Raw genomic sequence first — 27,572 nt, forward strand, 5'->3', positions numbered from 1 at the left:
GGGCAAAATGAGAACAAAATTGGTTCTTGTGTAAATATTTTAGTCTTCGTAATGGAATGTTTTCGCTGTACGGAAACTTAATCAATCAAGTCTTTTTGCTTTTTATAACTTGTACAAGAATGTGCTAAATCCAAACTAACCCTGGTATAACTGATATTTCCGGGCGTAGTTCAATACTCACGGAACACTTTTTGTAGGCAAAGAAAGCTTTAGGGTTACATAAACAATACGTCAGTCCCTGATAAACAAACTCGTTCTCCTTTATAGTTTTAGAAAACTGGAACTGAATGACAAGCTTGATTGCCCAATTCATGTCTCTATCAGGATCAGTTTTTGGGTTGACATTAATATCTGCCGTTAAATGTAGCTAACAGCTGATATGAAATGATGTTGGGATTCCATTTTGGCAGCTACACTCCAAAAGGGAACACGTCTTGTCCTTTTCGCTTCCGGGCAGGATCCAAAGACTTTAAAATTGCTGACTGTTCCTTTAATAACTCGTATATCCCATTGATTCTATTGAATAAATAAAACAAAATGAATCAAATAATTTTTAAATTAGAAAATCACGTAGGTGAGAATCAACCACATAAAACCCAGAAAAAATCGAGGCTCCAGGTGAGATTCCAACCCACGACCCCCCGTACTCTAGTAGAATGATCTAAGCAATAAAAAGAGCTCAAACCTATGTTAACTGTGACGTCATACCTCTTACCCACAGCAAGCGGCTGTAACCAAAGACTGTCAAAAGGTAGTCAAAATGTGTCTCTATTAAGACCAATTTTAACGGCACATTTTTGTCGCAAGCAATGTGCTAACGCTAATCCAACGACGCAAGTTGTATTCACTTACAACCGTTTTGAAACTATCGTAAGGTTGATTTACAGGGTACGATTTGCGTTGGAGGTCTATCGAAAGTACATACACTCGACACTGAAGTCGCACCGTGTGAATCGGTCTTTAGGTAGAATTCTCTTGGTTTCAGCTGGTTTCAAAGATAAAAGTTATACAATCTTTACCTGTATAAAACGGACAGCTGTGTGTTGCGGACATTTAGCTCTGTCTACCTCCTCCAAGGCTTTCCCAACGTTAACTGGGAAGCACGGACCAAGCGAGAAGCACGAGAGCTGGAGACATTAAGGTAGAAGTGCGAGAGGGGAGGCGGGAACGAGCACAGAGCGCGAGCGGGGTGCGATTGGAAGGAAAAAAGACTTCTTTCGCTTTCCGCTTCCTTAATAACTAACTCAAATATCCCCAAAACTACTTGATCGCAAGTGACTGTGGACGAGGTAGTAGCTCTGTGCCTTCGATGTCCGGACTATAATTGTAGTGATAACTTGTTTTACGATCTCCCTCAAATCTGTGAGAATTTTTCTCTAGTACTAACAAGTAAACTCTTACCTCTCCTCCTGTTCCTTCATTTTATCCAGCAGAGGCATGTGCTCAGGGGAGGCTTCGTCTTCCTGTTTCTCGTCTCCAGGTGGGCTAAAGCCCAAGAACCTGTCATACAGCTAAAGAAGACATCACTCGAACAAATGAATAAACAAATACACTAGTAGTGATACATTAATTTCATTGCACTATGATACAAAACTAGCAAAACCTGGCCGAAAGCTGTCAAGTTATTTTCCTCGAGAAAATAATCAAATGTACAGGCCTCTATTTGTATCCAAATTTATCCATCATGAAAACTTCTTGTAGTTTCGGTTTTATACAGTATTAAAATTGCTGCAAGTTATTAGTCAGATATAATTTATGGCTAAGCTAGAATATGCGTGTGAAAATATACCTCATATGAGACTGTATTTCACAATAGAAAGGTATGCAAAAATAATTCAACATCTTGCTTTAGTTTTAGTGATAACTTCAGTCAGATTGAGTGATTTTACTTTAAAGTCCCTGAAGGCGATAAATTATTCTCAAGTCAGAGCTCCCTCGCTCCATTCCTTGAGATGATTTTGTACATGTAGATTCAGTCTTTCTTTATAGCTACGTAAAGCTATGGGGATAAGTTCACGACTTTGAAAAATCGGATGAATGTTACTACTCATACCTTGGATGCGTCTCTGTTTGGATACACGACTTGTTTTGTCACATGAGCCCGTTTCGCTAGACATGCAGGAAGCATCTCTTCCATATCCAACACTAATTCCACCTGAAAAAAAAAAAAGGCAAAAAAGAGAGAGAGAGAGAGAAGGAAGATGTTACTCAGAATGATGATTTGAACTGGGGAAATACAAATTTTAAATGAAGATATAATCGTCGCATTGGTAACTGCAATTTAAGCAATTGCAAATTTACCCGAAAAAAATAAGCAGGACTTCAACTGGAGTCGAACCAATGGCCGCTGTGTTAGCGCGGCAGTGTTGTAACTAGTTGAACTATGAAGACCCATACGTTCGGAGCAGGTCAATTTGTTGAGTTCATCTTAACCCGTGAAAGGAATGAAACATTAAACTGCAATTACCACTGCGACGATCATATCCTCATATAATATTTGTATTTCGGCAGTTCACATCATCATTCTGTATTTCATTCCTTTCACGGGTTAAGGTCAACTCGACAAATTGGCCTGCTCCCAATATATGGGTCCTCATAATAGCTCAAATCACGTTCAAGGCAATGCAAAAGTGATCATACATAAGTGGCGCCAAATTTGTTATCCTGAGTATACCCGGACGTATTTTTTAGGGAAGACTAGAACCAAGCCCCATGAAGTACACCAGCCGCGCAGTCTGGGTGTGGCTCAAGCTTTGATTACTACATTAGCTGGACCAATGAAAGGTACCTTTAAATCAACATTATTCCGTGCGTTTATTATCATCATCTTCTATTATACCTGCATCATATATCGATCAATCGCTGCGTGTGCCTGAATCTTGTCAATGTCTCCAACTGCAAGACCTACCTAAAATTGGAAGAATTAAACGATAAATAAAGCTCGTAGAGAAATTAAATGTCTCATGCGATGGCACAAATTTTCCCTTACTGGTGGGAGTTTATTAGGTACAAAGACGATTGCATGATTTAGGGGTGAAAAAGAAAAAGATAAAACAACAACAACAACAACAACAAGAATACCAAGGACCGTTAGCGTTTACAAAGCCGCAGTATTTTAGTTTTTGAGAAACCTTTCTAAGAAAACCTTTTAGGAAGAAGACTATAAGTCGTTCAAAAGACCCCAAGGTGTAGCTAGTGAAAGGGTGATCAGCACAAGTCGCGGTTAATTTACTTTTACAGCTCATATACTAAGATTAACTTCAAGTCTAGAACTTTTAGTTCTCTCGTGTTATAACAGTCTACTTACCAACATGTTCATAAGGATGATAGGCATTCCAAGCACAAACATTAAAAACAGAATATTGGCGAGAGTAGCATATTCCAGGCTATCCCAGGGCATAAATCGGTCTTCGTAGCTCATCTCACCTAGAGTCATCACAAAGACCGTCATCATCGATGTAGGGAAAGTAGCGAACTGAAATCAAACAGTGTCAAGTGTGAGTAATAGAAAACAGGGTCTGGAAGGATACTCTCGGGATCCGGGATTTGGCCAAAATACAGAGCGGGATTCGGGAAATGTTAACGGGATACACAATTTGACTGTTATCTGGAAAGCGGGATTTGCTAAAGTGTGGGCACAATGCACCCTGGATTGGGAAGAAAACGATTTTCGGGACAGCGAAGACATTCGGGATTCTAGGGAAAAAGGAGCGGGAATGCGGGATCGGTACCCTTCTTTACAGAGACTCTAAGAAGTGATGGTCTTGTAGCATTGAACGTGGTAATGCAAGGGCTGATGCTTTACTAAAGTAACTACTATACTGTACGCACATGCGCATATGCATGTATCAAGGTGCGACTGTAAGCAGAGATATGCAGGCACATGGGTTATCAGGGAAATAGTAAACAATATATTATTGTCATATGGGTAAATTTGTTTCACTTAAAGGCTCTCGTGCTTTTTCCTCTCATGCACACATTTTACCGGGAAAAAAAGGAAAAAAAAAACATTGTTTCTCTCTGGACCAATTAATAAAAAATTAAGTCCAAAATAATGTTACGGGATGATTTTTCCAGTGCATGACAGGTTTATGGCGCCCTTGCAAAGTTTTATTGATTGATTGAAGCAAATTTCCTTCACGGTGCGACCAATCAATAGCACTACCCAGATCCGGGTCATCAGCAGGGAATTTTGAGTCTCGTTCCTAAATCGTCATCAAGAAGTTTACGCAACGACGACGGCGACGGCTACGAAAACGTCACTTAAAAAGTGAATTTGCCCTGCAGCGAACTTTATCGCGCTTATTCCATCTTGTTTAATTCGTCAAATGTCGGCAATTTTTGTTGTAGTTGAATTCTAAAGGACTGCATCAAAGTTCAGGAAAAGAAAAAGAAAGTTGTCGTCTTTTGTTCCCGTCCTCGACAAAATGTGAAATTAGGCAGTTTCACGTTGTAGTCTTCCAACGACGGCAGAGAAATGTACAAAAAAGTTGTTATTTTGCTTGTCTAAACCTATTGCTTTTTTGCCGTTCTCGTTACCGTCGTGGTCGTCGTTGCGTAAACTCCCTATTTCGTCGGGAAACCAGTGGTGGCATTGCGAAATGTCACCCGTTTTTATTCAGGCCAACACTTTCCATAAAGTTTCAGTGACGACGTAATTCGTGCGCCACTTTTTTTTCGCAAAATCACGTTGCACAAGTCAAAACAATTCAAGCGAACACAAGAAATTGCCGTGCATCATGATATTTAGTGTTTGCCATTCATCAATAACAATGAAAAAACTGTTGAGCGCTAACCTGCGTTTCATCCATGAGCAAGTAGAACGCACTGCTAAATGTCATGACGAAGAGGACAAACAGCAAGAGGACCTGGAATAGAAGCAGTAATTTCAACAACAAAACCACATGACTTACAAAACCTAACGTTTTTGCTTAGCTATATTTTTGGATGACAAAATTAAACCAGTAGAGATATTTACAAGTATTGGAATCTACAATCGGCGACAAAATGAGTTGAGACACTTCGCCCAAAAACTGGGCTTTTTTACGTTTTATTAACTTATCCCCTCCGTGCAATGTTGTGCCCTTTTTCTAGCTATCTATAGAAAACAACAAACACCCCAACTTTGAATGGAGGGGACAGGGGTGGGGTGCGGATTCATTTGTTCTCCGAAGTTACCCTATTTAAGTACAATGTCTCAACAATTTTGTCGCCGATTGTAGGTACGAGATAACAGCAGTCTCTTTCGTGCAATTAAGCCTTGAACAACCAGTATATGATGTCAGAAGCGCTTTTTTACAGTCTTAAGACAACAAATTGTCAACTGACCAAACACGATGGTCGGTTGCTAGGGCTTTTGCTCCCGTTTGGTCTTAAATTCAATTTCTGGCTTACAGCGGGGTAGTTTATATTTCAAATGAAGCAAAACATTAGAACATCTTAATCGGAGAAAAGTTTTCTTTAAATTTTTACAATTGTAAAGGTATTTTTGACTTTTCTTGAAAGTATGACGTCATAAGTGACACCTATTTTTAGTAACAACGTTAAAAATTTGATAAGCAGTGTTCAAAATGCTGCAAACATTTTTGTTACAGTGAAAACCCCATCTCAATCGGATAAAATGGCGTGAAGTTACAGGTAATTAAAGAAATTCAAATTTCCCGCCTCATGACCATATATGGTCAAACTTTAGGGGTATTTTAACGCGAAAACAATGAATGTATTTACAACGGAAAAAAGACAAAGCTGCATAAAATCAAAATTGTAGTTTTTTGAATTCGGCATATGTGGTGCTATGACGCGTATTTCGTCACAAATTACGTCATTATGACGTCAAAATGACGTAATTCGTGACGAAATACGCGTCATAGACCACACATCCTAAACTCAAAAAACTACAATTTTGTTTTTATGCAAATTTGTCTTTTCTCCGTTGCGACTACCTTCATTGTTTTCGCGTTAAAATACCCCTAAAGTTTGACCATATATGGTCATTTGGCGGGAAATTTGAATTTCTTTAATTAAATGTAACTTTGCGCCTTTTCATCCGATTGAGATGGGGTTTTCACCAGAAATCATAGAATTCTATACAGAAAACTAATGTAAAATTTTTAGCATTTCTTTCCTGAATTTTCTTTCTGATGCCAAATTTGGACATCATTTATGACGTCACAATAGAAGTCACATGGGATGAAATAAACACCAATAAATAGGTAATTTATCAACTTACTTCCTTGCCAAGTTTTGTTACATTCCATGCATTCTACTTCTCTCTATGGCCTTAAACTCTCAGTTTTGAGAGGTGTGGGAGCAAAAGCCCTAGCAACCGACCACCGTGAAAGAGGACAGGTGCAAATTGATCAAGCACTAACCTTAAACAGCGTGACAAACATTGTCGTTAGCATTATTATGTACCGACCATACGAGGAAATCCTGTGAATTTAAAAATAAAGATTGATATGTTCGATATAATGTCATCACCCATATACCTCCCATCAGTCATTTGTGCTCCTTTCTAGGAACTTATGTAAGCAACGTTCGCGACTCAGTGATCGATCCCGAAAGTTATAGTCTAGAGGAATATAGGCAAAACGTGAACAGTATATCTAAAAGATGTATAGAAAAACATCCAACACTGAGTGGCACTTGAATATCTGTACATTACAATTCGTCCGTTATTAATAAACAAAAATGCCATAAAAATCCCATTTCTCGACGTTTACCCTACTGTCAACATAGATGAAAATGGAAACACCACTCGACTCACACCGCTTGTCTTCGAATTTTATGCCAGCATTAATTTGGTTCATAAATACTTAACTATAGTCCGGAATGTGGAATAAACTTTTTAGATACATCGATGATAAGTGGCCCATAAAAGCACGGTACAAGAGATTTGCAACAAAAGTTCGCGTTTTCCTATTCCGGAATACGATCAGTCGAATGAACCATTAGTCTGCTGTGAACATTATACTAGGATAAAATATATAGAGCGTTTTTTTGTGACGTCACAGCGGCCATATTGGAGTCTTAGACAATGAAACCTGTCTCAAACAAAGGCCTGTATTTGGTTAGGCCTTGTTTTGTTACAATAAATTACAAGTATGCTGGCCACGTGATTGAAAACACTTTTGACGCCAGTGAGAAATGTAGCCTTTTAATCCAATCAGCCATTACCTTCTGAGGAAAAGAATGAGATTCACCCAACCAAAGAACAAAGCGATTGCACCCACTTCCTGCTTGTATCCTAGTTTACAATCACAAGCCGGGAAAATGTAAGCAAGGGCAGAGACGTAGGCAATCCATTCCAGATAGTGAGAAAAGAAGACGAGATATCTTTTTTTCTGAAACCGGTGAATATATAAAAAGGAAAAGTTGTGAGGAAAGTTAGCACGTCGTTTCATGCCAGTCTCCCTCACAGCCCTTTTTGTCTCGTCACGAAACGCTCCTCGACGAGCGCTGAGTGACGAGACAAAAACGGTTGCGAGGGAGACTAATTTCCTGCAGATGGCGTTGGAAAATAAAAGTGATGGTGAACATTTATTGAATGAAGCTGAGTATATGAAGGATTAAGCAGATCACCGGGAGAGTACCAACGGCCTTGGTGGATCCCCACGAGATTTACTTAATTCTTCATTATACAAGAAAGACTGATTCGATAATTGTTTTTTTTTTCATATTCATTTAAAATATTTTCTAAATTTTTATCATCCTTACTACCTCACAGACTTTCCTGAGAACAATTCCGTGGATCGGAGACTCATCGTTTTAGAATATTTACAAATGTTTTTGTTCAGTAAATTGCAATGTTAATTTTTTTTTTAGTAACTGCTTTGGTGCCGCTCCCCTCAGTAATGTAAGAGCTGCTAGTAAGGTGTTTCCTCATTGGTCGCAAAAAGCAATAACACATTTATCATTATTTCTTATTGTTTCACGGTAAGGGTATCGAACCAATTGGTTGTTAGGGTTAGGAAAGCTGCTATATGCCTCTTCATTTGCCAACATCAAATAATAATGTCGCCTTATTAGAGTACCAACCTGCATTTTCAACTGAAAAAGTTTCTTCATTGCGTGCACCATCGTGATTATGGCTACGAAATACAGAAGAAACTGGGTCACCTGTCATTGAAAAGAATGATACAATCCAAATAAGAAAACCTCTATGAAAATTGTTATGTTCCTACACTTTCACTAAACTAAACATGGCCGGACTGCCAGTGGTTACAGGACAATGAAAGTCCTTTGAAAATTATCAGTTCATTCAGGTGTATTAAAAAAAAATAAATTTGTGTTCAAAGTTGTTTTGCTTCGCTCCACTCTTATAGTTGTTCTGATCAGCGCCCTCCGCATAAAGTAAAAAACAACAAAACAAAAGACAATAACTGTAAACATTCTTTTACAACTCACACCACTTGAACTACTTAAGGGAATCGCACTTTCCACAATTATAAGTAGTGAGTATTGGAAATGATGTAGGTGGAGATGTATTCGCAATGTAATACCTTGTCGGATTGTCTGCACGGGACGTCCAAGTTAATGTAGTCCTGTAAGCAACGATAAAACAAGTTGGTGCCAATTTATTCACAGCTTTAAACACCACCTTCTGCTAACACTTTCATAGAATTAGCATTTCAATAAAAAGTTGTTTGAAATCACCTTTTTTCCATTCCACCGTTAACCTTAGACTTTTAGACTAGAAGTAATCTTAGATTAGTAAGTGCGTTCGATTTTTTTAATAATAATTATTAGCTTCAAGTGAAATATTATCTTGTCAGCAAGTTCTAAGATATCAGTGAACTGGACATCGACAGCAAATAAGTCTTTCCTCTCAAGTGACATTTAAATTGCATTTAATTGAATATAAACAACAGGTCAAACATGTTACTTCACTGATGGGACCAATGCTTTCACCTCTCAAGTTATTTTCGTGAATGACAAACTTTCGCCTCTTAAGTAACTGCATAGGGAAAATAAGCTTTAATCTCTCAAGTAATTTTAAACAGAGCCATGATCCCCTTGGCAGAGAATATGATCACATGAGATCGAAGTCAAATGCGCCAGTCAGTCTAATATGGTGTCCAAACTGCGAATCGCATGGCATTCCGAACGAGATATCCGGGTAACCTGCGGGACTGGATTAGTATGCGTTCTCGTTCGTCGAACGTAATAATTGACTAGTTTTCAAAACCCATAATACATAACATAATTGTTTTTTTATGAAACAGGGAATTGCAGAAAACAATTCTTAGAAAATTAAATCACGCACTTGTCATCTCCCGGACTGACATTGAGACAGATAACGATACCTTATCTCTAAAATTACCTTTCTTGTCCACGATTCATTTATGTTGCACAAACGTTTTTCATTAGCGCGCTCGGTGACAGCAAGAACAGTCAGCGGAATCACAAATAGGAGATACAAAATCATGTTGATGGTTATGGTTTTCCATCCAAAAAACTTCCTGAAAGAGGTAGGGAGGTAAAACATATTAAGCTGAAAGACATTAATCTTTTGTAACGACTGGTTTTAGCTTTAAGCTCCTGTTGTATGTGGGTGGCAAGTAAGAAAATTTATCCTCCTCAGCTAAAAGCAATGAACTTAAAGGACAGATGAAATGCTTGCCGTCAAAGAAATTTAATTAAATAAATAACAGTAACAGAACACTTTACATGTATTTTCTTTTTTAATATGTTGTTTAGATACATTAATTATCCGTATTACTACTACTACTACTTCTACTAACAATAATAATAATAATAATAATAATAATAATTATTATTATTATTAATAGTAATGATAATTGTAATAATAATAATAATAATAATAATAATAATAATAATAATGTCAATGATGATAATGTCCAAACAATGACAATAATTGCATACCTTACCATTTAGTGCTCATAGCAATGAAGCAAATTGGATGAGTTAAACAGCTGATTCTTTGATGCTTCAACATGGTCTGTAGAGAAAGTTGGTCTTTTTGGTTTCAGCTTCGCCACAAACAGATGAACATTGACAAAATCAGAAAATGTTAAGTCTGGTTGAAAAATTAATGCACTTTAATTATTAAGTTTTAAAAAAGAAGATTAAAAAAAGTTACCTTCAGCACCATCAGATAGTCTTGGCCTCGTTTCTGCTTTCCTTGAATGAGGGACAAATCGTAGGTCACCTGAAAAAGAAAAAATCAAAACAAAAACATAAACCCAAACAAAACAAAAACCAAACAAGGAAGACAAAACGAACAAGAAAATTTAAGATTTATGAGGACTTACGAGCGGCAGACTTTGAAGGAAGTAAAAGAATAACTAAGAACCTTGCTTTCATGGTCATCCCTATAGTGTTGTCTTAGGTGATCTTGGGTGGGTAATCTGTACGGAGGAGATCTTAATTGTCGGGATCACACCTAATGTATTACCGTAAAATTCCGAAAATAAGCCACTCCAAATATAAACCTCCCAAACCGGTAACGCAGAAAACCCTCCGTTAAATTGCCCTCCAAATATAAGCCCTCCCCGGGGGCTTGTACTTGGAAAATTGCCCTCAAATACAAAGTAAGACAAAGCAGAAACGGTAAATTTACTTCCAACTGTGAGGCTAGCCCAATCGATTTAGAAACGCAAATCTCCCTCCGTGGATAAGCCCCCCCCAAAATAAGCCAATCAAAAAGGGCCTTTGAAAAATATAAGTAGCCTGCGTAGCAGGCGCTAGGAAATAAATGGGCGCAAAGAAAAAACGCGCGCGAGGGAGACATGCGAGGGGAGAGGGAGCTCCCTCTCCCCTCGCGTGTCTCCCTCGCGCGCGTTTTTTCTTTGCGCCCATTTATTTCCTAGCGCCTGCTACGCAGGCTAAATATAAGCCCCGGGGCTTATTTTCGGAATTTTACGGTATATTCTTCAACTGACCTTTATTTGTAGCAAGCAATGAAAGAAAGCCAGCATTCTATCCAGGCTAATGCTAGGCTTTTGAGGTTACAAATAAACCCTTACTGTGTAATCTTCGCCATCGGGGTTCCCTTCATTGATTATGCACTGGTCCAAAAAACGCTACAGAGGAGAAGAGTGCTGCATGAGCTATAAATTATTAGTTCAGGAACGCTTAAGCAAAGAAGTATTGATTGAAAATATTATCATTATGGAACGGGTCTTCAGAGTTAATTTTATAATTGGCCAGATGCAAACTGACGTGACTTCGATCCCTCTTAAAATTAGATACAAGACGTTTTTTTTTATTTCATACTTCATCTTAATGTAACTACTGTCAAAACTTAATACATTGATTTCTGTCAAAATTATGTGCAAACAATGATTTTTCCTTCACAAGATTGATTCCCACTTACGCGTTATGGCTACGCACGTTAACACACGTAAATTTTAATCACGTAAATAAAATAGAGGCAAGATAAAAAGTGCTGAGCTTAAACGAGAAGTTGAGCGAGGTTCTACTTTAACGCTTACATGCGACCTTTCATGCATTGCCTCTATTTTATCTGCGATCGTAAATTTTACGCAGGTACGCACGTAAAAAAAAAACAAAAACGCGATACTGGAAATCAACCCTTAAGGTGATGTTACACGGGACGATTTACAAGGACGATTTTTAGCCCAACACAGCCTTGACAATGTTGGCACAATGTTGTTAATGTTTAAAACAATGTCGCAACAATGTTGAAATTGCGCTAAAAATAATCGTTGCGAATCGTCTCGTGTAACATCACCTTTAGGAAGGAGGATTAGCGTAGTTAGTTCGCGGCCTTCTGTGCGGAACGTCCCCAGTTCGATTCCCAGATGCGACCTCAAATCATTCTTTGGACTTCTTTCGGTGTAGCTTTAAGTAGCTTTAAATACCCTTAAAAAGGAGCCCTGATTAGTATTACTAATATTATTATCATTATGATTATCAGGTTATTAAATTAATTCTGCGTTAAATCCAGTGAGGAAGACCACTTTTCTTACCGTTGCAACTTCAGGAAATTTGACGACTAGAACTTGCATCTGTGACATGTGACCTGGGGCCGATGACATTAGCAACTCTCTCCATCTGCAGAAAAAAAAGTGCAAAATCCTACTACCACTGTATGATGTAGGAAAGCTGTTTGGCTCGTAGTCTATACAGTAGATACTTACGTGGCTCGAAAGAGCAATCAATGCTTATTCCACTGTTTTTATAACGCTCAACAGACCAAGGAAACGTGTGGAGTTTTATAGTCTCAATTTTCTTAAGCACAAATTATTTTCCCTTTTAAATAGAAGTTGTAGCTTTTTACCACAAATAACTTTTCCTACACATGGTATCTTAAATTGAAACTTACTAAATGTGAATTAAAAAAAGAACATAATTGATGATTTATTTTATTTTTAATTAGATTTTCAATTATCTAACAATTAAAAAGAATGTTTGCTCACCTTTCTTGACTTGCAATTGCGAGTAAGGAAGTTTTCCTTTCGGCCTCCATGGCTGCGTCCAACGCATTTTGATTTTTACTGTTCTGAAGAATCTCTTGTTCTTTACAAGCCAATAAACAGGATATTATATCTGGATGGCCGTGAATAGCAGCCAAATGTAATGCAGTGTTCTAAATGAAAAAAAGTTCTTTCGTCAATTTATATTTTCTAATATGTTGAGATAACTATCGGTTCAGTTAGTTACCCGTGATATTGCTGAAGTTTGTTTTTTCATGCAAGAGACATAATTAACAATTCGATGAAGCTCCCAAGCGACTATAACGAAATGAAAATGTAAGAAAGTACAGGTTAATATGCTAACCACAATAAGTCAGTTACAGCTGTCAAAAAGATACATTCGGTTATTAAATCTCTATAAAAAAAAGCCGAAACATTGGCTCATGCAGGAAAATAAAGGGTACATATCATTTTGATGTTTATAGAAGTTGTTAATTATCCTTTGGATCGTGGTTTCAAGTTTGTTTTGTACGTATTTCAGATGAATAAATTTCGATTGTAATTGCTAAAAATTTTATTGTTTCAAACAAATCATGGTTCGTATTTAGCAGGAGCTCCGCTTTTAGGTTTGGCTTTTGGGTGGAGTTAATCACATGTCCTTATTGTTTTTGGTTAGTTTTTGTTGTTGTTGTTGTTTAGTCAGAAAAATGCTCGGACATCACTCACCTGATGTTTGTCCAAGTGGTTAATACATTGAGGTTGATACTGCAACAGATACTTGACACATTGCGTAGATCCTCTCATAGCAGCAACGTGAAGGGCTGTTCTGTCGCTATGATCACTGAAATTACAACACAAATGACTGGTATGTTTAAACCAGGAATCCTATATATACTTTCGCAAGGTGTAGGCTTAGATAAATTTTACTGCGCCTGGCTTAATATTCAGCAGAATGAGGTAGCATTTTCCCGGCACAGTAAGGCATTTTCGAGTATAATTTGAGAGCAAAATCAGAGAAAAAGCATCACTATTCAATCACGTAATATTTGTAACAAAATTGCAAAAAAAAAAAATAAATAACAAAAATAACAAACCGAGAGATTTTGTGATTAATGTAATTATATTCTAATTAGTATTTAGGAGTCCGGGCTTCCTTTCGTTTTTGTGAAAATGCTAGTGGACAAAAGGACCGAAAACATTTTAGATACTGAGCAGAACTCGAGGAGAATTTTTACAAGAATTGCTGGCAGCCAGAATAAGCCATTATACGAGCAAAATTCATCCAAACCCATCGCTAAAACAAGAGGTTTGTTTGTAGTCCTTTAGCGCACCTTGCTTTAATATGAGTTCCAACAATTTTCCTTCGGGACCATTTGAATTATTCCATTCAGGTATCATTTATTATTATTGAATATCGCGGTACGCATGCACTAAGAATTCCAAGGAAATTTTGTTTGACAGACGGTTTTCATGCCATACTGAAGTGAAAATAACTTGCTTGGGTCCCCTAATTAATAATATTTTTCAGTGATTTAAGAGCGAATGTCTGTAAAAATCGAGCAAAATCGAAATTTCGCGGCCACAGTCAAAAAATCATTTTCGCTCATATCTTGTCCATAGATAGGCATAAGTAAGTCACTAAACGTGGTGTAGTTTGTTTTTCAAAAAGCCGCTTGGATTTGGAGAAAATCGACAAAATCAATTTTCGTGGCCGGCGACTTGAAAACAACGAAAATTCGAGGCAAAATGAGGCGGTCTCAAAATTTCGCTCGCACGCACACAGGAAGAAAGCGGGGTAAAATATTTCCCAATAAATCAATTTATAAAGGGTTCTTCTTCTGGTCTGGTAATGAATTCTCATCTTAACGATAATCTGGAAGATAAACAATGTTATTTTAGTTTGGGTTCTTTTTCGACTAAACGAAATTTAAATTTAGGCTGAAAGTTGCGTTTTATATTTTAGACATGTGCTACACCTTGGTTTTGCCTGAAACTCCAGCCAGTTGTTATTTAAACATTGTGCTAAAACATATGTAAGAATTGGCCTGGGTAATTAAATTTGTACTTCACACGAACCTTCTGAAGTTGAATAAATTTTGCTTGAAATATGAGACTTTTCAAGAAAGTCGGTTGGTTGTTGCTCGACAAGTCACGATGGCTGGGCTCTCCAAACGAAACTTAACTCACAATCGCACTTGTATTAAAGACATTTGAACTGAAACGATAATTTTTGTTACCTCAAATGCATTTTCCTGTTCTTGTCAACTGGCATTGCGCCTTGTCCCATGCTAATCAACCGAAGATCCAAAAACTCGAGGAACCGTGGTGCGTGAAAATAACCTCAAACAGAACATGGCCTATCTTTTCCGCAGTCACACTTTTACATCCATTGCCATTTAAAAATTCTAGGTCTCACAAAAAGTGCGATTTTGATAGTGAAACTTTCGGGCTGCCGATTCCTCTTTGGTGATAAAAGTCTGGTCAAAAGTGTTGCGTGACAGTATTCACAGGCTTCCCAATCTAACCATTTGAGCGACGCCTTTTTTTAATGTTCTTGCCAGAAGTAGCATATTATGCTACTAACAATACAAATCATGTTTTTTTTTCTTTTTTTCCTAAGTTTTCTTAAAGTGTGCTTCCATACCATACTAAATAAGTCCAAAAACATCGTTTTTCACGTCAACTTTCCCCCGTTGCCTTGTATGTGCCTTTGATTGACTTCAGGCTTCAACCTCTAGCTATTTCAACGCTTTATTACCTATCAGGCGGCTGTCTTTCCTCTCATATATGCAAGTTCCATTTTTTGGGATAACAGTTTTCGTAAACTTTCTGCAATGATCTTTTAGTATATATATTTTTTCTAATCTGAACATGGTTATTCGATCGTCAAACTCTTGTTTCAGTCTGTTTATATACAGAGGAACCCCGCCTTGGGATTACCCCGTTTATACGATCACCTCTTGCCTCAGCTCACCTCCCATAGTCTTTCACCCGGACGTGAAAATCTCCGAGTCATTTTATCATTTTGAAGACCTCTTTAATGCGACCACCTCGGTATCACGACCAGGATTTTATGGCCCAACGCTGGTCGCATCAACGGGGTTCCACTGTATTGAAATCAATAATAATAATAATAATAATAATAATAATAATAATAATAATAATAATAGTAATAATAATAATAATAATAATAACAATAATAATAATAATAATAATAATAATTAATAATTGAAATTAATGTAAAGAATTAAAATTTAGGCCCCGCTTATATGACGAAAATTTGTCTCGAGCAGAAGGGTCACCCGCCCATCCGAGCTTCCCTTAATAGGGAAAGGGCATGATCTCAGGCTAAGCTTCCCTGGAAGAGGCAACTTTTCACACATTTCCTTACTGAAAACATAGTGGACCGTTTAAATTACAAAACGTTTGCTCGGCTAGAAGGGTGACCCACTTTGTCCAGTCACCCTTTTGTAATGGTAGGGTCAGCCTCCTAGCCGAGCCAACGTTTCTCCGTAGGCACTTTACGCGCTTTCTATTGAATAAAAAAATTCCTGTTTGAAATTTCGGAAAAACCACGTGCCCAGTGGAAGGTACATTCCAGTTGCAAAGACCAAACCAAAGCCACCGCGAGTTTGGTTATCGTGCTTGTAAGCAGGATACAGATCATTGGTCCTAGGGAAAAAAAATTTGTCAAATGGAAGAAGACATTTCGGTCCGACCGTCTAGATCAAATCCGATCCGTATCGGTAAAGGGCTCGCATAGCCAAGGCAAGACAATTAGAGCATGCGCGAAGGCCGGTTGGGCCAATGTTTTTTTTTCGCTCGGCTAGGAGGGTGACTCTCCTACACGAGACAGGTTTCCTCCATATAAAGGGAATTAAAACTTTCGAATACAAAACTTGTAATAGAGAGGGAATCAGAAAAAATTTCAAAATTCACAAAAGAATAATATTCAAGCCCTTGTAATTTCGATCGAAAAGACTACTCAAGTTGCCCTGTGGATGACAGAACAGTTGTTATAATTATATGGCGCCGCAAAGAACTTAGTGATTTAGATAGCCTAAAAGGGTTTTCAATGTATTTAGGAGGAAACTGTCGTTGGGTGCCCCTGTCAACTATCGCCTAACGCTACCACTACTTTCTTTACCCACATAGTTTTTTTTTTCAGTTTTACTCTCGGTCATTTGCCATTTTCTGAGTGTGCGCTTTGGTACCAGTCTTGAGACTGAAACTTGGTGGCTCGTCAGAAATTCATGATCAGAACTCTTGAAAAGAAAGTCTCGGACCATAACTTTCTCTGGCAGTCATTAATGAAACGGATATTGAGGCTACATCCGCTTCTGGGTCCGTTCAATTCTCGTAAGTCCCGATAATTAACGGGCCCCTAAAGCTGTTGTTGTTTACATGCAAGATAGAAATTTCAATAGTTTTGCATCTAACATGATAAAACTATCAGTTAATGAAAAAATGAAGTATTTTGCTAGCCAGGACCCGCGCTCCTCACATTCCTTTTATATCGATTTAAATATTTGATATCGGGCCCGAAAAGTTATAGGGACTTTGGACAAACGGGCCCCAGGGACCCGTTTCTCGAAAGTCCCAATAATTAACGTGCCCGGTAAGCTGTCTCCGTTTACATTAAAGATCGAGGTTTTAATAGTTTTGCATCTAACATGATAAAACTATCAGTTAATGAAACAAAATGGAGTAGTTTGCTAGCCAGGAGCAGCGCTCTTATTCTTTATATTTCGATTTGAATATTTGATTTCGGGCCCAAAAAGTTACCGGGACTTTCGAGAAACGGGCCCCTGTGGTCCGTTGCCAAAGGCCGCAAGACAGAATTTACTGGAAAAGTAAACTTAATGCTTTTGCCTTAACAGTGTCCTTTTATCGTGAATTTGAAGACGTCAGGGCCTAAGCCACTGGTAAACACGTTTCATTCCAGTTTTTTAACTTGCTGTATCTGCGGTATATCTTCTTAGTGTCGGATTTTAAAGCTTGTTTGAGTAGCCGAGCATGCTGTAAGGAGGAAATTGTGTGATATACTTTGACATATCTTTTGGTAAAGGAATCAGAGACGAACAGGTCAGCGTTCTAGACCCCAGGTTTCTTTCATTGTATATATTCGATACTAGAAACTGAAACTCATGCCTTAAGTCTTCACACTTAAGGAGAGGTTTGTAGACTTGAAAATAGCGCTACGTCAACTACCACTCCACAAGGACGCCCTGCCTGGGTCGCGTTTCCCCAATATTTGCAATATTTTCTTACTTGCGTGTGCTAATGTAAGTTTTTAATGCTGGTTAGCCTGTGCAAGCATTTGAAAAGGGGGAGACAGTGTTTAGAGCGAATTGCTTACCTAACATCCTTGAGAAAGAGTTACAGCTTAACCCTTTCTACGGATTCTCCTATCCCCTCAACGGCCTTTCCATCGGAGTCTTACTAGGTAGTACCCAAGTAAGATTCAGAGCCACCCTTCCCCCAAATATACATATGAAATAACGTGATTTTTTTATTGATTCTTCACTCAAAACAAAAAACGCTTCCGAGATCATTTATCCAGGTTGTCCAAAGTTTAAAACCTACTCAGTGTTCGTGTGTACTGGCAGGGTGTATGATTTTGATGTTTTCCAAATTCCTTAATAGTCATTGCTTTTATCACACGCGCAGGTGTCCGCAAAACTGACTTCCACTTTACACTTTTAAATCAAGTACTGTTGGCAGCCAGACTATGCAACCTTCCAGTTGTTGTATAATTGAACAAATAACTTTGGAAACATCCAAGAAATGTATAAACAATTTTGTTTTCTGTTCGAAGGATGGTGTTCGTTGTCACGCAACACCACTCCTTGTCTTCTCACACTTCCTCCCTGTATGTTGTAACTGATTCTATTAAGTGGTAAGAACATCTTTCAAATCGCCGAAAATGTCTTAAAAACATATTTTTCTCGTGAAATATTTTGTTCAACCACCTGAAGAATTTAGATCATAACGCTCATTCGGTTTGAGTGACATTTTAATAACCTGGCCCATCTCCAATGACCTCTCGTTAGAGGTCAAATTACAAAATGCCTTAGCGCCAGCAGAATTTTGGAGCTCGAGAGTAGAAAAAGTAAAACAAGTGCCCAAAACTATAAAGGTAAGTTAATTTCTATTGCATGTTAGCAAATTAACTATCGTAATATAAAGATACATCAGGTTTCTTCTCAAGAAATGCCAATGATCCCTTTCGGCAACAGCAAGGCATTGGTGAATTATGCAAATGTGTCATATTTCATTCAAAATTTGGTCAAGTTCAGAAGGTTCGTCTGAAGCGCAAATTAAATTACCCAAGCCAGTTCTTACATATGTTTTAGTACAATGTTTAGCTAACTTATAGCTTGAGTTTCAGGAAAAACCAAGGTGTAGCACATGCCTAAAAATTAAATCGCAACTTTAGGTCTAAATTTAAACTTCGTTGAGTTGAAAAAGAACCAAAACTAAAATAAAATTGTTTACCTTCCACATTATCGTTAAGATAAGAATTAACCGCCACACTCGGGCTAAAACCCTTTATAAATTGATTTATCGGGGAATATTTTACCGCGCTTTCTTCCTTTTTTGCGTGCGAGTGAAGTTTTGAGACCGCCTCATTTTGCGCCAAATTTTGGTTGTTTTCAAGTCGCCGACCACGAAAATTGATTTTGTCGATTTTCTCCAAATCCAAGCGGCCTTTTGAAAAACAAACTACACCACGTTTAGTTACTGACTAATAAGTATGTATGGACAAGATATGAGCGAAATTTAATTTTTGATCGTGGCCGCCGGTTGCTCGATTTTTACAGACATTCGCTCTTAACAGCTTCTCCCCTTTGTAGTTGCAGTATAGATGCAGGCTAAATTCCTGCCATTCAGGATGATCTCAGGAAGGATACAAAGTAAAGGACGAAAGAATACCCGCGTGCAAATGGAATGTGGCGTGAGCTCCAACAACAATGAAAGCGTAGAATGGATAAGAAGACGTTAAAAAATGCACTTTATCTGAATGTCAATGTATTTAGCAAGATTTATTTATACTAATTGGGGACACTATTTTTACGGCTCCTGGAGAGGGGACCGCCATTTTACTTGGTCATCGGAGTCACGTCAAGGTCTAGCCCCTTTCAGTGCAAGGGTAGTACCTTCATTTATCAGTTATTTTAAGACCCTGAGTGTTGGTCTGGCCTCGGGAATCGAACCCGCGACCTCCCGCTCTTTAGTCAAGCGCTCTACCAACTGAGCTAATAGGTTATAGGTTTATATCTAAGTTATAACTTAGAACTACCATCAACAGATACTAAATAGAAGGTCACCTTTGCACAGTCGCACCAAGCTTGAGTAGGAGTTCAACAACTTGGTCATGTCCTTCAGCGCATGCGAAATGCAAAGCTGTCTTTCCTTGATTGTTTTTCACATTGATTGAACGAACATTCCGGCCGGATAATAAAGCATCAACTATTTCTAGCCAACCATATCTAAAAAAATATTAATCATCTAATAAAAATTTGGAAAGTGTTGCATTGACCATCTGCACAAAATATTCCAGACCTAGTTGAATACAAAAATGATATTGTTCATCTCTTTTTCGTGTGTATACTGAAATTGCTACCTTTCATCAATTAAAATACATCCTCTCTTGATCTGTGTTTGCGTACGTTACGTTGACATTGTTTACTCACTCTATAGCCATGCAAATAGACTTAACCTCTACTCCCTAATTAGGTCGGTCTTCAAAATGACTGATTGGTTCTTTTCGTATCACCCGTAATACACGCTGTTAACTCCCCAAATTTTGTATATTGTTTTCAAATACCCACGGGAATATACAATCCCTCCAAGAGCGTTTTAAACCACGAGTTTATGCAAAGTTTAGGGAAAAGTATGTGGGACATAGTGTATTATGGGGAGAGAATACCTGGCGGCGCCGTGAAGAGCTGTGTCCAGTGCATCTGACGTCACAATAGTAGCGGCCTTATTTCTCTTCATAAACAGTAAGATGTTCTATGGGAAATAAGAAAAGCTTGTGCAAATACTCAGATGAATCAAAGAATGGTTCTCAAGTTACGAATGTCAACTGTTTCGCGCCATATATTTGGTTTAACCTATTTTGACCTGCGCTAAGTTGCAATTGAGTTAGACGTTTTACACAGCAGTCCAACTTAACTCAATAAGGTAAACCCAAATGGCAAGCTGGTTCGTCGGATGGTAAAGTTCGACGTGTAGTACCCACCTTATTTATCATTTAAGGTTCATTAAGGTGCAGGCCATCAAGAAAAAACAAAAAATATGTATTATAACAGCCTATAGGCCCTTTATTGGCACATTAGGATCAATGGGTGACGTAAATCGATCTTTTTACCGTTGATTGGCCATTGAAGATCACAAAGGCTCTGGCTCAGATTCTTACCTGAAGATTGCCGTATTTTGCAGCATAGTGGACTGGAGCAAACCCCGTGATATCCTTGTCAGTTATTAGTGGAATAGCTTCCCGTTTCTAGGGAAAAAAAAAAGTAATTAGAGAGTTCAAGCATCACATATACGTCAAACGTCAGGTTCAAGTTTTGAATTTTCCAAAGTAGAAAATGAGCAGATAAAAACAGCTCAATTCTTATGGATAAAAAATCGCGTGCAACTACTAATTTATGTGTTAAAATATTGAACAGTGAATGACAAGTAAAGGGGAAACTTGGTCACATGGTACAAATTTGGCAGCACTAGAACATGGTGTATGGAATCCGGAAAAGGAAACGGAATCAGTAATCAGCAGACATCTTGGCACTGATAACCACGGAACGTTGCCATGGCAATTTTGTATCTTCACAATGAATTAATGATCTTGTATAGCTAACAGTAACAACATGAATTGTAGTGATATTTGGCATAAATACCACGAGTAATATTTCAAAATTGTTATACATAATTTCAAGAGCCCTTAGGCGAGTGAAATTTGAGACAATTTTGAAATATCACGAGTGTTATTTATGCCAAATATCACGTACAAATCATGCTATTATTTGCTTATACTACTACCCGCAAAAGGTTTGTAATTTTCACATGTAGGTATTTCAGATTAGGCTGAAATACCACCGCTCTAAGCCAATCAAAAGGCAAGAAGGGTTGTTTTTTATCATATCCAAACACCAGATCTTTTTCACTGTCCGAAGTTTTCTTCACAACAGTGAGTACATTTGTTTTATTTTCTTGAATTTACTAATTTGTCTGAGAAAAAAGACTTTAGTTTTTGTAGCGTCTTCTATGACTGTACTGTTAATGAAAATTCTGGAGAGACCCTCGATCTAATCTCAGTCATAATTTACATCTTCTTCCTACTCTGGTTGTCATTTTCTTAATATTTGTTACGTTTCCGTTACTGATAATTATTCGTTTCATTACGTTACCGTTAATAACACTGTCATTGTGGCAGTATGTCCCACAGCCACTCTGACACAGGATCGGAGATCAACATCTTTGGCAGTTACGTCAGCACCATTGTCAATCAAAACCTTGGCAGCCTCCGTTCCACCATTCTCAGCTGCTAAGAAGAGAGGGGTGCGACGTAGTTTGTCACGTGGATCTACCAAGGCGCCCTAAAAATCATGTTATATGATAGATATTAGCTTATCGAGAGCATAAGTACTTCCAAAAATTTAGATTTCGCTGTATTCTTTAATCAACAACTTTCCTAAAGTTCTTTTGTTCATCTGGCGCTCTACCGGTAAATATCGCCATCCTTCATCGCTATCTTGTTCCGCTGCCTTCTCCATTTTATCATCATCATCATCATCATCATCATCATCATCATCATCATCATTATCATCATCATTATCATCATCACCACCACCACCGCCACCACCACCACCACCACCGCCGCCGCCACTACCACCACTACCACCACCATCATCATCGTCAACATCATCATCATCATCATTCATCATCAACGTCATCGTTATCATCATCATCGTTATCATCATCATCATCATTATCACTCTGTGTTCATGAACTAACCTGTTCCAAGAGGTACTTTAAGACATATGGGTGATTGTTGAGAGCTGCTAGGTGTAATGGTGTCCAACCTTGTGCATCGATAAGGGTTATTCGACAAATTTTTGGATCCTTAGATGCAAACAGCTTAACTATCTCCAGGGCTCCCACAGCACATGCCAAGTGAAATGCAGTGCTCCTGTCATGATCCTGAATCAAGATTAAACAGAACTCATTCCATTTAACAAGCTTGTACTAAGAGAATATCTTCTAAAAACACCAACTATTTTTGGCAGATTCCTCTTCAACCATTCTAAGACAAGCTGATGCCGGGGTTAAGTGAAAATAAAGTAAACTACGCAGTGCATATCCCCGTACGAACAAAGCGCTGTACGAAGATGGAGTCATGGGTTCTCCTACTCTCTCGCCGGCGCTCCTTTTACTTCTTTTCAGTCTTTTTTTATTATTCTTTTTTTCTGTTTATTTTTCACAACAGGCTAAGCAGCGAATTACTAAAAGAGCCATCAGTGCGACTAGCAATATTATCAAACCTAAACGTATCAATGAATTACTGTGCTAATTAGACTTGTTTAGTTACCCTTTGCCAATTACCTTTGGTTGTCGAATGATAGATCCATTTTTAAGACAAAGTTTCACGACCTGAAACGAAGTAGAACGGTCAAACGATCAACCTTAAACGCAAGGAGGAATCGCAGTTAAAAGAAAATTGCTGATGAGAGAAACAAGTACCCACCGCACAACTTTCACTGTCGACTGCCAAGTGGAGCAAAGTACTGCCGTCAGAGTCCACATTAGTGAGCACTTCCTTCACCATTTCTTTGTCCCTTGTTTTAGCTTTGAACGAAGCAAATATAAGTAAATAAGTACGGTAATCACCTTTAAGATTTTAATGCAAATCCTTCCCTTAAAATGTGATACTTTTCAATACAACAAATAAAATAGTAAAATCACGACTACCAACCTTTGTAGTAATGTTATAGAACCTGGAAAATTTGTTTAAAGATAACCCTCACAATCTTATATCAGGAATCATTTAACAATTGTCTCTCGAACTGGGATTTGGCAGCGTTTGTGTCTGACAATAAAAGATGAAAAGGTCTGTGTACCCCGAGGGTACACATGTAGATCTACAGAGAATCCCACATTGTCAACAAGAAGGATCTGTTTTCTCCCTAAAAACGGGACTACAGTCTTGTTTTGGGGTCTAATTTGGCTCCCTTAATCAGGGTGTCTAAAGCCCAACTACCGAGGGCTGATTTGCACCCACAGGCTGAGATGAATCCCAGCATGGGCTGAAATAGGCTTTTGATGTGGATTTAAATCATGCGGGGCTGAAAAGGATTTTTTGTCACTTTCAGTGCAGGCTGGATTAAACATTAGCTTAAACATCACAATAGTTAATTCTTATTTACGGACTGAAGAATGCTTGGTTAATCACATTACTTTTTCTTTTACTGAACTGCTTACCGTCTTCAAATAATAACTCCGCAGCAGTGCAGGCTCCTTGTTCCACGGCTCGTGTCAGCGGTGTCATTTCTTCGTCATCACGACAGTCTGGAGAAGCACCGTGATCGATCTAAATAAATACAGTTGTTTGAGACTTGCGGGATGATTGTAGCAAGAGCCAAAATAATAGGAAGTAAGAGGGGAGACGAGAAAATTTTATCCCTCATCTTTTAGCTTGGAGAACTCTGTCGATTTGATCACTCCCAAAGGAAAGTATCTCAGACGACTGAGGAACAGCGCTATTCAATACTGAATCTATGCGTGAATTTTAGTATCTTGTAAATACAGGGGGTGGAAACCATTTTATTTATGCTTCTGAGTGATTTAAAATAAAGAGACTCTCGGCAAGCATTTTCATAGCAAAAGTAAGAAATTTTTTCATTCTTTATGCATTATATTCGCGGGAAAAAAAGCGCGTTGGAGAGATTAGCTTTGTATGCTTGCTTGCTTTTTTTTTTGAATACCTAGATGACTTCCCCCTAGCTAACCGTCCTGAGAAAGCAGCCGATAGTATGCAACGCCACCACGTTCTAAGGAACGAGTTAAGAAATTCCGTCTGACAGACGCGTCACTACCCAAATATTGGTAATGCCTCTGATTTACTGAGGCAAATTTCCTTCGCGGAATGACCACTGAGAGGCACCACCCATATCTGGGTAGTGAAAGTAACACGTCACCAATATGCATTTTTGCGTTCTTCCTTCCGACGTCACTTCACAGGGCAACCAGTGGTGGCGTTGTGGAATGTGGGTTGCCTGTTGTCTTGGGGATGCCTGTGGACATCTTCAGTAAACCTTCAATACCTCATTTGCCACTTACCAGAACTTTGCAGATAGAAACTTTGTCCATCTTAGCTGCGATGTGAAGTGGTGTCTGAGATGCTTTTCCAGTTATGTCAGGGTTGCAATCTTCTCGACTAAGAAAGGCCTGGAGAATGCACGAAAAATAGGTTCAGTTATCAGCCAAAAAAAACGAAAAAATCAAATTGTATTCAGATTACTCTCTTTAAAGGGGCTGTTACATTTGCTATATTTTCAAAAAGCTTTAAAATGTCTTAACATAAAAAATAGTGGTTCAGGTTTGTTATGTAACACTAGGCATTGAAAGTGTTTCCTCTCCTTTCTGTTGTTACGGATGGCAAGGATGCATGTGGATTGAAACTTGAAAAAGAAAGGAAAAGAATTCTTTTCAACGCGTTACCTGCAAAGTTCAATAAAAAATATTATGGTTAGTGTTCCTTGAAAAAAACTCTGTTGGAGTAGAGTGTGCATGAATAAAGGTACTTTTATCAGTAATGACTTATGAACAAATTTGGCGTTAAAACGACGACATCCTCGTGACCTCACCCTTTCAAATACTGGCATTTTTTCTCTCAATTTTTTCGTATGCTATATATAAATATCAAAATCACACTCATACATACATTAGAGTGGATTTTTTAAAAGAATTGAGCGCTTGAAAGGAAAAAAAAAATTAACAAAGTCTCTTCACTTTGATTTGTTCCTTGGCTATGATGAAGCCAAAAGAAAGAAAAGAGAGCATTTATTCTGTAAAATAAATGAATAATAAAAAAAGGCTACTGTAGGTCTGGACTGAACAATTGTGTGACGTAGACGCAACGTCATTAACGTTTACCTATTGAGGAGCTAAACTCTTTCTTTTCTGCTGGGTTGTTGTTTTTTTTTTCGGAAAATTCAGTGCAGATTGCGCAGTGCACGTGGAAGCAACAATCGGGTACATTTTGAATGCTCATTTTAGTAATCGCAATATCCCCGTACAAGCCGCTCACATAAAAAATGATATTGTGCTAGGCTAGTTTTATACTATGCAATTCCCAATCAAGGGCTTAATGTGAACATCGGCCTAAAAAAGTGCTCCATCTCTTAAGGTCATATCAGGGACCAAAAACGTCTTGGGATCCCTGTGACCCTGTGACAAGGGCTTACCTTGACAAGGTTTTCGTTTCCAGTACGAACCGCAGTATGAAGAGGTGCCTCTTGGCTCCTATCCAGAAGTGTTGTGTTAGCACCTGCCTCTAGGAGAATCTCCACTATGTTTACGTGACCTCCTAAGATGGCGTTATGGAGAGCGGTCCGTCCTGACTTGTCAAGTTGGTTAACATCTAAAAAAACAAATTAACTTCTAAAAGAAAACGGTGACGGCAGTTTTGTTAACGTTCTTGGTAGTTGGAGCAGAAATTTAGCCCTGTGTCAGCCTCGTTCCGAGGCGTTTGCCGACAAGCTTTACAGGTGACGTCACATCCGACCGAGGACGACTGGGAACGAGGCTGGCCCTGTCTTACTTATTTTATCATTTCTGGATTAATTGAAGTTTCTGGGTAACTGTATGACCACCTACCCCTGCACAATTTTTGCCCTAAGCGAGAGGGAAGTGTTTATGATTACTGAGGAGAGGGGTATTTGGCCAGTTACCCAGAAACATCAATCGATATCCAATTTCTTTGTACATTTTTCCTTTCTAAATTTCATTCTTTCTTGGTTTATAAACAATTTTTACAACCACTATTTTTTCTCATGCTTTTCTGTACCTTTTTGGTGACTAAAGACTTTTCAAATGACATATATATTCTTGACCGCGTGAGGAGTAAAACAAAGTAGCTACATGTATATAACATTATAATATTTCTCGTTACCTGCTTTGTTTATCATGTTTCTAACTTCTTTTTCGTCTCCACACCAGGACGCCAGATGTAACTTGTCGGGATGTTCTACAGTTTCATCCACCTGCAAAAACGAAAGAGCATCTTAGTTATCGTTCGTCTTAACCCTGATAAATTAAGATTTGCTACCCTGTTCTGCACATGCTCCCGGTCGGAAACTTTTATTTATTTTTTTATTTAATTCAATATTTATCCAGGGGCATCCAATTTAGCAGGCTAGTTTAAATGGAGCCCTGACAAAACACAAAAACAAAGACATTAAAATATCAAAATTAGACAATTAATTAAGTTAAGACAACATGTAACCGGTCAGAAACTCAGCACCACTCTGTGTTACTTTGCATGCCGTACTAGAGAAGTGTGAAAACCTACGAACGTTGAGTGTCACTGCTGTTAAAACTTCTCTAAATCGGCTTCTACGCTTGCACAAAAATCCTTCAGGTAAAATATGGTTACAACCAAAGGCAATGTTATGCCGAACCGTACTTAAAAAATTCAGTTTAACAAATTTCTAGAATGACTTCTTCTCTACTACTTCATGCTTATAAACACCCAAGCTCATCTGGTAAAAATGTGCCCAACGTCACTATTTTGTGATATTTTTAATCATGTGTTAGTTCGTGCAACAACGAAACAGCTCTCGCGAGATCAGAGCGCGAAAACTTCGCGTTCTTAAAATGCAAGCCGGTTACTTCAAAAGCACGGAACTCCGTCTCAAGCATTGACTGATAATAAGCAATTACTTTCATTGATATATTTAGATTTTTCAAACATACCAGTAATTCAGCATCTTTACCATCAAAGGTGGCATCAAACAAAAGGCTCCCCTCTGAATGGAGAGACAGCTGACTCAGTGCTTTGGCTCGATGGCTCCGATTTAGGGCAGGGCTCATAGGAATCAATGGCAAATCCTCGTCACCTCTTCTCTCTGGATGTGCTTCAATGTCGTTCATGTTGTTATCCAT

General features: G+C 38.3%; 1 protein-coding gene across 1 annotated transcript; it reads right to left on the reverse strand.

The window, feature by feature from the left end:
- LOC140953652 (transient receptor potential cation channel subfamily A member 1-like) lies at positions 1-27,572 on the reverse strand. The gene is made up of 29 exons (XM_073403067.1): positions 27,404-27,572; positions 26,581-26,691; positions 25,874-26,049; positions 24,747-24,854; positions 23,889-23,997; positions 23,155-23,255; positions 23,013-23,060; positions 22,425-22,610; positions 21,818-22,006; positions 20,827-20,913; positions 20,335-20,420; positions 19,733-19,894; positions 13,128-13,242; positions 12,405-12,574; positions 11,955-12,039; positions 10,989-11,045; positions 10,103-10,171; positions 9,891-9,961; positions 9,323-9,461; positions 8,502-8,543; positions 8,038-8,118; positions 7,177-7,343; positions 6,372-6,432; positions 4,791-4,868; positions 3,308-3,475; positions 2,840-2,908; positions 2,054-2,155; positions 1,402-1,511; positions 1-516 (listed from the first exon to the last, which is right to left on the reverse strand). Exons 1-29 carry the CDS (start codon positions 27,570-27,572, stop codon positions 411-413), a joined length of 3,222 nt encoding a protein of 1,073 aa, XP_073259168.1. The 3' UTR covers positions 1-410.

Source organism: Porites lutea, chromosome 12 (assembly GCF_958299795.1).
Source record: "Porites lutea chromosome 12, jaPorLute2.1, whole genome shotgun sequence".
Classification (NCBI taxonomy): Eukaryota; Metazoa; Cnidaria; class Anthozoa; order Scleractinia; family Poritidae; genus Porites; species Porites lutea.